Source organism: Poecile atricapillus, chromosome 1 (assembly GCF_030490865.1).
Source record: "Poecile atricapillus isolate bPoeAtr1 chromosome 1, bPoeAtr1.hap1, whole genome shotgun sequence".
NCBI lineage: Eukaryota > Metazoa > Chordata > Aves > Passeriformes > Paridae > Poecile > Poecile atricapillus.
The window spans coordinates 90,576,991-90,590,577 of NC_081249.1; the positions used below are offsets into that span (position 1 = coordinate 90,576,991).

The 13,587-nt window shown below is 40.6% G+C and overlaps 1 protein-coding gene across 3 annotated transcripts in view; it reads right to left on the bottom strand.

Annotated features, from left to right (window-relative positions):
* GTF2E1 (general transcription factor IIE subunit 1) overlaps nucleotides 1-13,587 on the bottom strand; it is a 48,984-nt gene that overhangs the window by 29,431 nt on the left and 5,966 nt on the right. For all 3 annotated transcript variants that reach the window (XM_058829986.1, XM_058829987.1, XM_058829988.1), the window contains one exon: nucleotides 11,163-11,640. In XM_058829986.1, coding sequence (XP_058685969.1) covers nucleotides 11,163-11,610 — 448 coding nt within the window. In that variant the 5' untranslated portion in view covers nucleotides 11,611-11,640. The remainder of the gene's footprint in view (nucleotides 1-11,162; nucleotides 11,641-13,587) is intronic.

The window sequence follows — 13,587 nt, forward strand, 5'->3', positions numbered from 1 at the left end:
GGAGTGCCTATGCCTGGAATTATATTACACAGGATATTCTCAAAGTAACTGCTGATTAAGAGATCAATTCCAAGTTTTAACTGCTGTAACCTGAAAAGGCGTATCACAAATTGTATTGAAGGATTTTGCATCACAGCTGACAGCAGATCTTACATGAAGAGTCATCACAAGTTGAGGAATCAATGTTTTGACACCATGAAATTGTACAACATACTTGTAAGCAAACACTGCCATTACATTAAAGGAAGTGACTTTATATAGCCTTAATAAAAAAAAATCAGTAAATACATATTTAAAAAAAATTATTGCACAAATTCTGATGCAGGCAGTGATCTGAGAAGAAAACAAACAACAACTACATAAATTAATTCTCCAACTTCCAAACCCGATTTCCTGTCTTTCAGCATTCAGCCGCTTACAGGGTCTTAATGCTCTTTCAAAAGTGATTATAAACAAACATACGGACATTAATTGCAAATCTTTGAGCCCTCACAGAGAGTTTCAAAGAGAGGCCTGCTGTGCTGTTTACTTGCATTTGCTTTCCCTCTCCTTAAGCACGCACTCATGCTTGGTGCCACAAATGTTTCCATCAGAGCAAGCAGAATTGGCACAACTCCAAGGCAAATTGCCATTTTGCTATTAAAAATGCACCAGAGTTGACAGAAGTGAGCTAATAAATTAAAATTCAAATATAAAGGGGTTAAGAGAAGCAAGATCTTCTTCCTTTCTTTTACAGGTGCAAGAGCAGCAGTGCTCCAATGATCCTGAATCTAAGATATTACTCATTACCTGTACTCTGAAAAGGGAGAAGCAGGGTATAAGTGATTCATTTAACAAGGTAACGAAGTCTCTTTCAATCCAAGAGAGCAGCGAAAGACAGAAGAAGGTAAAAAATTTATAAACATTTGTTTATAAGTTTGTTATCTAGTTAAATATAAAGATAAAATTTCAGAACAGTGCTGAAAGACCAGTAGAGACTCATTGGTATTTATGAGGCATTGGTCGTACTCATGTGGGATACACAAGAGTGCAGAGTGGCACAGAATTGGAGTCCTGCAAAAAATATTTGGTAGAAAAAATTCTGCTTCAAAAGCTGTCAGTCTAACCAGGCAAATCAAGTATGAGGAAAAAATGTTATACATTTCCCATTTGGAAGACAGAGAACCTAAGCAGTGAGTGACAAAGCCATGTAAAGATGCAATAGAAGGGGGATCTCTGGATCTCATGCCCAGTTTAAACTGTGGTATTTAAACAATAAAGTCATCCAAGGAGCATTTTAGGAGGAGCTAAAAACTGCATGCTGATGGGTACAGGTCAAACTCAGACCATCACATTACAGTCACATCTTTGGTTCCACAACTGTAGCTGTTTTCCCTTCACTAGACTGTAACCACTGCAGTCTCGAGAACACACAAGGAGCAGATCCTTAGCACTCCAATCCCTGAATGAGGATATTTCTGAATACTACAGATTCGGATGACGACCAGGATCACCTTTTGCAAGCATATACTAAACTACTGAGAACCACTGCAGTCCTTGCTGCCTGAAAGCAGCAAGGTCCTGTCAGCTTTACTTTTGTGGTCATTAACTTCCAGCTTCAGGCAGATTGTGATGAATCACCAAAGCATTTACCAGTGAAAAGACTCTTGGCGGAGAGGGAAGACCACAGGCAGGACTGAGGAACTCAATCATCAACAAAAACATTCCAGTCTAGACATCGAACGCTCAGTTATCACATAAAAATATTTGGGTGATGTGTCTTCAGAACACACAGATTTCCTTGAGTTAAATTCTTTAAAATGCAAAAAAGGATCAAGTCCAGCACAGAACCAGCCCAAAGTTTTAGCTGAAAGAGCATCACAAGCTGCAGGCGAGAATTACTGCCTCTTCCTTCATCAGTTTCTCTGACATTTTTAAGATTTTTACACCAAATATTTTTACATAGACATACACATCAGCCAATTTAATTACAGCTCTTACTGTTTCCTCATATGAAAAGAATGCTGGGCTTTGTTTTCTTTTAAAATTGATGTGGTCCGTTCCCAACAACAATCATATATTCATGTGATCTTGTTCACAAAGCAGGAAGAACCACTGAGAGTACTCCATTTCAGCTTGAGTGAAGATTCACAAATCACCTAATCCTTTGTCTTTTATGGTCAAGTTACATCCTTGTCCTACCCCTAATGCTTTTTAGGCTTCAGGGTAGATAAGCAAACCCCTTTTTAATCAGTTTCAGCAGCTCAGTGCAATTATTATGGAAATTAAAAAGGTATCTCTTCTTTCAACTCCACTGAATTACATTCAGAAGTTGCTAATCTCTTTGCAACTTAAAACTACAGTATTCACCTATTCCCATAATCATGGGCATTAGGAGTTTATATACTCCAGTCATGCAGTAAAACTACTAAAGGCATTTATCTACTCGTCAACAGGATTGTTTTCAGAAGCAGTGTAGTTTAACTCTCTTCCCCAGCCTGAAGTCAGCAAACTGGATCATACAGTTTCAGACTAACAGCAAAGGCAATCCAGAAAAGACAGCCTGCCTCAGCTCCACCTGGTAAGCACAACCAAAGAACCTGATTATTACTAGCCACTTGTGTTAACTCATGTTAAGTCCCCAAGAAGAAACAAGAAAATAAGAATAAAACTATTAAACAGCCCAGGAGGAAGAAAAATTTTGCCTGTGAAGAGAGAAAATGCTTCCATGATGCAATTTTAGACTGGCATTTTTGGAACAGTTTTGTATTATTGAGCTTTCTCCTGTTCTGTCAAAGCAGCTGCCTGTTTCCTTCTGACACCCAGATTTCTTTTAATCATTGAAGACAGGATGCTGTGTTCTGATGAAATGCCCTTCCTGGCCATGTCTGGTAGAGAGAATTAAAAGCCTTGCCAATCCTTTTGAAGTGCAAATCTTCACCAAGTAGGTTTCATGCCTCTTGTTATTGTTGCCTCTCTCAGAAGAGCACAGTTTAGGTGGAACACAGAACACTGGACTGTTTAGTTATCTTCTAAAATGCATCTTGTCTTGCACTTGAGATCCCATGATCTCTGTCTGCCTTTCCACTCTTTCTGCATTCCCAAATCTCACATTGTTCAAGCCAAAAAAACCTTGATAACTCTAGACTGCAAAAAATCTCAAGCAGCAGAATCTCTCACCTAAACATAGGTTGACAGATTTTCTTACTTCAAGCTCCATGCCTGACCTGCAGTGTGCTCTGGGAGACATATCTGTACAGGATGGGCACACTTGAGCCTCCAGCTTGTACTCTGACAGCACTTTGGGAGAAAACACACCCAGCTGTATCACTCTGATCTTAAATTGAAAGCCAAAAAGACACCAGCTTCTTTTCTGGCCAAGAACCAAGTACAGCTATACAAAGACAGTCCAGGGGCCCAGTCAGCAGTTTAAAATACATTTCTCTAGAGCACTGTACAGGATACAAGTTAATAAGCTCTGCCAGGGGGCCACAGCAGGTTATCGGTGGAGAATGAGGCATGCAAGGTGCTCTAAGGGCAAAGCAGTGCTGTAACTCAGCTGTAAAATAGCAACTTGATCACAGATTGCAATGTGTATATGGAACTGCCCTTACATGTATTTAATTTTTGACCATAGTTTAGGCAGTAAACTGGAGAAAATTTAAGTTATCAAACAAATTTCCTTCAGCATTTCACAACAACATTAACCTACACTTCATGCTACAGTTTCCCCTTCCTGATGAGCTGCAAGTGCAACCAGAGAAGGGCAACAACTTAACCATTAATGTTAAAAAGAAAAAGCAGCCCCTTAAGAACTTTATATTATCTAGAGGAACACCGTGTTACGTTCATCTCAGTGTGCAGATAATTTTTAGCTCAACTAAATTAAAATTACTGTAACACAATTTTTAAGCAAAGACATTTCTCTTGAAAAGTAAAATTAAACATTCAAAAATTGGACTGCATGAGACACACATCAAATTATTGGTAATTCAGAAGCGTCAGATGATTTAATATGCATTCACTATAAACTAGAAGAGAGGAATCCTTTCCTTCTCTCCAGAAGGTATTTCTGCTCCAGCTCATATACACAAACTCAGCAGCTCTGAGCTGACAGAGCTTTTCCTTTGGTCCCACTGTGGATAAATTAAGCCAGAAACTAAGCCGAGAAAAACACAGCTGGACAGAGGGACTATCCAAAGGAAGCCCAGTGGGAACCACAGATAGGTATTTTTTTCTTTCAGTCAAGAAGACTACACCAAAATGCCAACTGAGCCAACATACTCTACCCTTGAATTGCATCCAGTAGCAGAGAGACTGCAATACAAGTTACAAGATTCTCCATGAGCTCTTGATCTGACTCACAGATGCCCATGCCTAAAAGAGTAACACCCGTTACAGACGATATTACCAAGGATGCAGTTTCAAAAGAACACGTCACTAGAATAAAAGAAAGGAATTCTGCAGTTCAGCTTTCATATAAATGGCTCAGCAATATTCACAGATTTTACAGAGATCTTCTTGCTGCAATTTATTTCAATCTGCAAAGCTATGAGAAGTTAAAGTGATAACCTTTACTTGAAGGGCAATTACTTCTTGTACTTCAAATAACAAAATGCCCTTTGCAGATAAAACAAAAGAAAAAAGCGTCAACACTTTAAGTCAGGGCATGCATTTATCAGATAGGTTTTTAATCGAAGAGACACAGCATTCCAGCCAGAGGTCAGTGTGGAATAGAGGGAAATGACCAGCCAACATTCTAAAGGCAGCAGCTTATCCTCTTGGCTGATGCTCAGCATAGCACAGGTTCCAACCCTACCATCACCTATTTCTCCATCAAGCTGAGAGATCCATGGTTAGACCAGCGGGTTATTTTCCAGAGTGCCCAACCCACAGGGAATTGGTTCAAGTTACAGATGCAACTTTTAAGTCACTCTGCAGAGTATTCTTACTTTGAGGAAAACATGCATTAATTCTGATATGTTTTTCTCAGTTTTCTTTTCCCTGTGGCTCCAAGCCTTATCAAGCTGAAGCAGAGTGAAGCTGACAGGAATACTCTTGGAGATTTTGCCAGGAATTTGAATAGAAATAGAAAAACTAAGCAGAGCACGGACACTTTCCTTCTGCTGGTGTTTGCCAAAAGCTCTCAGTGGCAGCACAGACAAACAAAATGTGCTTGCAGAGTCAAGGAAAATCACACCAATGGGTTTTCATACACTTGGAAAGCTAACAATGATAACAAAACCACACAACTTCACAGAACATGAAGTTGCTCAAAGCAGAACTATTCTGAATCCTTTCTTTTTCAAGGAAGTTTTAGTATGCCTATTTACATTAAGACTTGCCAAGTCCTCATTTTGGCTGGTTAAAAGCTGTAAATTGTTGTAGTAGTAGCATCATCTAGCACATACGTGGCACTACACGGCAGATAAAGCTATCCAGAATGACTGAAAATCATTGAATTCACAGGACAAGAAACAACAGCATAAAGATCAAACAGGACTGGCTACATTGTGTGAATATATAGAATGAATGTGATTTATTTTTTTCTAGTGGCTGGAAGGGACAGAATACAAAAAGAGATGTACTAGAAATGGACACAAGACTCCCCAAGAAAGGGCAAGGGAAAAGGGAAAGCATAATAAAAAAATTAACAAAATAGATAAGGACAGGCTCAAAAGTAATCTGGATCAGAAGAGGAAGTTCTGAAGCTAATGTACAACTTGCCTGAGGAAGTGTGAATTCAAAAGGATGTGTTCTGAGCAGCTCACTAGGGATGAAGTGAGGAGCTGGGCACTCAGGAGAAAAGGCAGTAACTCCGGAAGTCAGCACACAAGACCAAAGCAAAAAAATGAAAGACTTCTAATCTCAGAAACGGGGCCCAAACCATACAAGTGCTCAGCTACACACAGGCTGCCTGAATGTGATGTTATGTGCCTTGTGACAGGTACAGAAAACCAGTCTTTGAATGTGTTGCGTGCAATTTTGTTAGGAAGTACACAATGGACATGTGAAAGGCTGACAATAAAACAAGTTGGTTAAAATGATATTCAAGATGTTGTCTTTCCTTCTATAAAACTGATATTGTCACCTTCAATTTTTTCTTCTCAAATTAAATTTCTTATCAGTACCCAGAGTAAGAAAGGCATCCAGATACACAGTATGTTATCATTACAGTGCATTTACAGGAACAGCAAGGCATCCCCACAAAATAATTCACCAAACCAAGAGCAAACTGTGGGAGGATGAAGAGCTGACAAGTAATTAACTGCTGTGATCTCCAAAAACAACAAAATACTTCAGTGATTACAACTGTGGTTAAGAACATCCCAACAAGCATCACCTTTCTGATTCACGTTACCCACTTGTCTTGTTCCCTTTTCTTTCCACTACTATTCACACTTTATCTAATTGAATGTTATGGTGAGGGCACAATCTATAGATGGACATAAGAGATCAACTGTAATTACAATGCACTGGTAACACCAATATTTTTCTTCACAGTAACAGAAGTGAAAGAAACACGAGACTGAGTAAAAATTATATTGCAAAGGTGGAAGAGAGAAGTGGAAAAACTACTTCATCTAGCCTTACGCTTTCTAACATCAAATTCACCTGCTGCACCAGTGAGTATCCTAACACAGTTTGGTATTGAGAATACCTAAGGAAATTCAGGGCTGAATACCAGTGTGATGTACTGCAGAATCTCATTTCTGCCACTTCTTCATTTCCACCTCACTCTCCCTTTTGCTGTTTCTAGTCACATACTTTCTTTCAAACTGACCTTGAATTTGACACAACTCCAACACTACGCTAGATTTACAAATATGATTAGGGTATGAGAATAGGATACATTAGAGACCTTCTCCAGCCAGATCCAATTAATCACACTACAGAAACACACATCCATGAACATAATTTCCAGTGCTGTGACATTCCATAGATTAAGCAAGCCAAGCCCATCTGTAGAGAGAAAAGACAGAGCCCTCTACCGGGTAAGAAAAGCAGCTCCTCCTGTCCTTCCCCCGCACTCCACTGAACACCCGTGGGTGGATTTAATTCTCCAAACATCCAGTCCACAAAATGGTATCGAGTTGTTTAGACTGACCTGTGATTCACGGGATTGGCCTGCAGAACTCAATTTTCTGCAGTTTCTTCATTAAAAAGCAGAGAGAAGAACATTCTTTCTATAGGTTTAAGAGACTAATGTAACATCCTGTCTCTAGGTGAAACAGGAAAACCCAGTGCTCCCTTATGCCAGTGTCCACTGTCAGCTCAGGTCTGGCAGTAGACTGAGTTCAGTAGTGTTATTCACATCACACATCTCACAGATGGCTTTTCTTACTCCTCCTCAACTAAACTCTTTCCTTGTACACCCTCTGCCTCAAGAGATGGCCCTTATCTTGTTCAGGGGAATAGCTGAAACTTTTCACCTGCATAAGGCTTCATCACAGCAGCAGCTGCAAACTATTGCTCACATGCAGAATGAGGAGTGATGAAATACCAGAATACGGTCAGACAGCTAATGATGTCACAAGGGAAAGACAAGGATCAAGTGCTTATACTGGGATATTCCAGGAAAACAACAATCCTTTCCCTTTCTCAGTCACCCTAGCTGAAAAAGAAAGCTAGAAGTAACAGTTTTCGTTAGTCAGCATTCTTGTTTTCCCTCCTGTAGATTACAAAACAGTCACAGAAGTGGCTGCTCAGCCTGTAACAACCCAGTCTGCGCCAAGTCCCATCGATAGGCAAACTCTTCAATCAGAAAGTTCTTCTAAGGCTTGCTACAAGCTTCCATTGCTAGTTTTGTACAATGAAATCATGCTGTGATCACCCTGTTTGCCTCTAAAACCAGAGGTTACTGATATTGCTTCTTTGGAGGCAACAGTGAAAACCACCATTGAGGAGCAAGTGTGACAGCTGGAGATGTCTTCAAGCTCCTCATGTAGAACAGATGGAGCTACAACTCCTGACCTGGGCATGCCATGCTCACAGTTAACAGGCACTCACTCGCTGGCCATACAACCAAGCAACTCCCTCAACACAGCATGCATCTCTTTCCACTTTCCAAAAGATCTCCTTGTGAGTTAGAGCAGCAGAAAAACTCCAGCTTTTGGCCATCATCTTGACTTTCACTGTCTCACACCCTGTCCTTGAACTTCAACTACCAGATAAGAGTTGCTCAACCTTTCTATGCTCAACAGCATAGAAAGTCTTTGGAGGATTTTGGGTTAAGACATTTAATGGCAGACAAAGGGATGGAGAAAAAAAATCTCATAATGCTTTTAAAAACAGGGAAAACACACTCACAAAGTAACATTTCAACTATTTAAAATCTACATTTAAAATTACTTCAGTGGCAAACACGCTACTCTGTTCAAAATGTTTTTTCCAAGTTAACTGAACAACAGTCAAAGCACATCTGTACCTACATGCCCTGAAAACAACCCTTTTCATTATCAATTATTTTCTCTCAGCAGACTTGTGTCTACCCTCCAAAACCATCAATAATCCCATTTTCTGATGAAAAAATAAACACTTCAGTGTATTTCGACATTATTCAGAGATGGTGTAAAGAACACAGCCAAAAGAGAGCTACTTGACCTGTAAGAAACAAAGGTCTGCTAAATCTGAGAGGCAGACACAGATGCTGTGGTAAAAATTAAAGAGCTCTTCAGATCCAAATTATGAACAGGCTCTTCATAAGCACTCTTAATTCACAAATTTCAATTAAATGACCACAGTCATGGAGTGGTTCTGGAAATCTCTTCACCATTGCTAATAAGGAGGGGTAAGAGCAACTCTTATAATTCTACAATTGCTCAGAGTTTGCATTTGAGTTGTAGACAGGAAAAAGGAAAGTAAAGCAGAAGAAAACACAGGACATCTAAATCACACCTATCTCTGAATGACAAGGACAAAAGGCAGGCAGTGGAAGACGGTATCTTTTAACAAAAAATTCTCAATTTAAGTGCAGCTTGGTCCAGACTGGTGCAGAGGATGTCTTCCATGTCCTACCTGCTCCATGGATTAACAGACTTTGGCCCTGCAGGCCTTTTAATTCACAAAGTTCTATCAACATAGCTGCAGTCTTCGAGCAGCTCAGGTCAGCTGTGACTGAAGCTATGTGGCTTTCAGCTACCCTTCAGCAGCTGTACTGCCACAGCTTTCCATGAGTGGGAGAGGTTTATCTTTAGCACTGACAGGAGCTAAAGACATTCTTGGAAAAGGAGGCTCTTCACTGTCTAATAAACCTTGTTTCTCTGCATGTCTTGACCTCATGAGCTTCTTCTGTGAAAGACCTAGGGGTCTCTCAGGTCTTTTCTATTACAGAATTCCAGAGCAGCAAGAAACATGCAAACACATTTCACTGCAATATAAAGCAGATACACAACAGTATCGTTGTGCATTATCTAGATGAAGCTATCATTGACTTAAAAATAAGTTGAGAAACAGAATATACATGAATTCTAGGCAGGTATGTTCCTATTGAAAGTCAGTGGAAGTAAACTGACAATCTTGTTATTTGCACAAATACTGACAGAACTCCTGGGAATTGCTAAGAAAACAGTACTCAGCCTTTTCCTCCATCAGAACATAAAACACTCCATGTGCCAGTGAATGATTTCACATTGTGGACACAGCCAGTGCCTGTACTGCAGGCAGACCCCTGGTTGACCTTATCAGTTCCTGGAGCACAGGCCTCGGTATCAAAGCCAAATCCCAGCATTATTATTTTCAGCACCTCCTTGACAGGCAGTTCTTTGCTCTCAGAACTCACTGCCCACAGAGGCTGGGAGGCAATGGCCACAGGCCTTTGCTAAATGCTACACGTCCCCTTGGGATCAGTGTCTCACATTCCCCACTGCATGTGTTCTCTGCACAGGTTCTCTGCTCTCTCCTTACCAAAGCAAACTGCAAAAGCACCATTTCCCTTCAGCCCAACACACACAACCGTAGCCACCACAGATGATCATTAACTGTGGAGGGCATGTAGAGTCTCTGCACCCAGTGGTGAGCACAGAAATTCCATGCTGGTGCTGCTGGTTTGGCGCTCCACAAGGAAGTAATTTCTATACAGTGAGATGTGCTGGATTTCATCAACAACTGTCACTTGACTTAGTGGATTCTGCTTCTCTAGTACTAAGTAAAATCTTCATGGTTGCTCGAGTAAAAGGAGTTTCACAGCTTTTTTACTTTGGAGGCAGGAAAAGGGAAAATGATAGGCTGAACATTTCTTGGGCGTTTGCACTTGGCAGATTAAACATCAGTAACCCTAGATTAAAAGCTTCAGTGTTGCTTAACAGTCAAATTTACAGATTCTCATGATGTTAACTGACACAGAACATCAGACTTCAATGTATCCAAGAGCTCTCTTGACTTTTGTCCTCTTACTTTTCTGAAAAAGTAAAATCAGGACAGAGAACTCAAAAGGAAAAAATTGAAAAGTAAATTTACACCTGACCTCCCTGCCTTCCCCCCAAAATAATCCCAGATTAGACTAGCAAAACAGAATCTCACCAGGTGCAGGTGTTCTTCCTTTTATTCCCTGGCACAGAAACACAAAGTAGACAATGACACCCAAAAAAGACTCTCATTTCATATGCATGAGACATATGAAATGTCTCTTCCACTGAGACTTCTACATGAGTAAGAATCTTGTTTACTCCCAACCACAGACAAGTCTGTAATTAATTTCTTTTAACTTTCGTGAGACTGCCTTGCACCAGGAAACAAGGTTGTGCAGTACAATGCATTAGGCAAGAGAATATTAAACAGTAACAACTCACTTCTTGCATGACCAACTAAAATCAACTCTACATATGCCCTCTCTGCAAACACATGGAAGTCTTACAGTTTACTGGCAAGACCAGGTTATACTGAAAAGCCATCAGCTTCCAACAGGACAGATTGCCTTATTCACCCTTGAGTGTGACTTCAACAAGATTCCCATTTCTCTACTGCTTGTTACTCAAAAACAATTCACCAAGGTTGCTATTAGTCTGTACAGTCTGTGTAAATCTGTATTCACTATATTTGTATTTTGCTGAAACATTTACCACCTGCAGAAACAGAGTGCCTTCTAGCTCTGGCCAAACTCAAGGAGAATTTTCCTAAGGCTCTGTCTCCTTTAAGTCCAGCACTTAGAGGCAGCAAGAGCACTCTGTTAGCTGTACCCTTACCTGTCCTGGGGTCAAACAGCTGGTTGGCCTCCAGATCTGTGAAAGTGCTGAAGCAGATGGGGCATTTAAAAGAGGCGCGGTTGGTGGAGTCTCTCTCATCCGTCTCAATCCTACGGCGCATGTGGTCCAGCTTGTACTTGACCACGTTGACAAGCAGGCGGTAGTTGATGAAGTAATAGTTATGGCGCGTGGTTTTGCCATCGGGAGCTGTCTCGACTCTCATCCTGCATTTGATGAACTTGTCACCCTTGAGGGTGTTGAGGACAGCCCTCAGCTGCTTCCTGTCGAACTTCAGGAGCTCCAGCATGTCCTCCTCCTTCACGCAGGGGTTCCTGATGAGGATGTCCAGAGCCAAAGCATGCTCAATGCCGTAAAAGCCACGCACCACATATTTGGCAAGGCGTTTGAGAGCTGCTGGGACCTCAGTGAGGACGTCTGGGTCAGTCATAGCAGGTTCAGATTGTGAGCTTCATGTATACTGCAAAAAAAAAAAGGCAGATGGGTTCTAAGCTAGTCTTCTAACTTCCAAAGTTCTTATTTCTCTTACTTAGAGGTAAGAAAAAGATGGGGTGCTTTCCACTTCCCTTTCCTAAGCCTTGTACTGTCTCCTTAGGTGTCAATAATGCTACAGAAATAGGAAATTATATCTCTCATTGAAAGCAAAATGATGTAAAACATTTTTTTAAAAGCACACAAAAAATGAGTACCAAAACATACAGCAGATTTCATTTGTATTCAGCCACAGCCAACACAGCTAGAGTAAGAAAGCTGTCTTTAAGCTGAGCTCTAGGAGACAGCTTTGGGATAGCTGAGACTTGTAAATTGGGAAAAGCAGAATATGGCTACAGCAGGAAAGGCCCTAAGACAGCCCAAGAGTGAAGTCTGAAGGCCTCAGCTGACATCACTTGATCCCACTGTAAGCAGCCCTGCCTGGTTTAACACCTCAGCCATTCCTGGGCAGAGATGCACTATGAGGACAGCTTTCTGTACACGCTGGTATGCATTCATGCAAAAGCTCCCAGCTGCACCATGAGAACAGATACTTGCCCGTAGACAGACCTCATTCAACTATCTGCAGCACGAAAAACATTAGCACTACCAACTCCTGCACCACAAACTGCTTCAGCCTTGTTCTTATAAAAGCAAATAGGTCCTTACAAAGGACTGAACCTTCATTTAAAGTCCCACATTCAGGCCTTAAAAGCCCATTAAAAATATAGCATTATAAATGAAGCAAAAATCAAGACATACCCAACATGAAGTGATGATGTGTTTAAAGAAAAAGTATTCTGTGAAGTAACCTTTGAGTTACTTACCACCACTTACCAGGCTGTCTGTGACAGGACAATAATTTCTAAGTACTCTATTTTCACTTCACTTTTCTTCACCATAACATCAAATGGCACAAATGGTTTGTGACTATTAAAAGCTTCTGTGACATACATGGCAACATATGTAAGATCATATGCAAGGAATTCCTCACATTGTCACCAGATTTAGCTCACAGACAACAGCAGTAATTCAAGGGAAGAACGAAGTATTAGAGATGCTTTTGAAATACCTATTCAGAAGATTGTGCTCCCAGCTAACATCAATAACACTCTGAATTAACTTTTTCAGTATGAGTTTTCTTTGCTAGTTTAGGACATGAGTAACCATTTCTTAAGCAAAAGGTTCCTTCCACTGAAGAAAACCCGCCTCACCCTAATTTTGGGGGTTTTTTTCATCATTGCTATGCAATTTTTACATGTGAACTGAAACATTAAATTGCAAAACTCTGCCAATCTCAATTTTCACTTCCCTCAGATGTTGCACACTCTGTATATACATCTCCCCAGTCTTCAAGGTGATCAAATAAAGCAAAAAGTGACAGCAGAAGAACGGATCTGGATGAGTAACCTCTTTTTTCATTACTATCATAAAACCTGTGATGGGCCTCTTCACAAACACCAATACACAACTTTTGTCCACTCCCCACACTAAGACATCCCTCTGAGATCATAAAATCTGTATTGTAACGAAGCAGCTGCTGACTCCACATCAGCTAAGACTTCTCAAAAATCTCTGATCTTTTATCACAGTAGCCTCCTTGGATTTTTTTTTTTCTTATGAGAAACAGTGTCCTTTCAAAAAAGTGTAGTATTCCCCACTTAGGCTTTACTCCTCTTCCACCCCTACCCTCTGCTGCCACTGAGGTGAGATGTTCCTCTCAAGGGTTATGGCCAGAACAACTGCAAAGCAATTAGACTGTGGAATGTGAAGCTTCACAGTAAGTAAATCAACATCACCCTGTCTTTCCTGCCTGTTGATAAGAAAAACACCACCTTTGTGTTTTTCTTTTAAAACACTTCTCTGCTTGAGCTTTTCTTTTCGTCTAACTTAAGGCCAAATGGTATTCACAGTGCTCAAACTGAAATTAACTGAA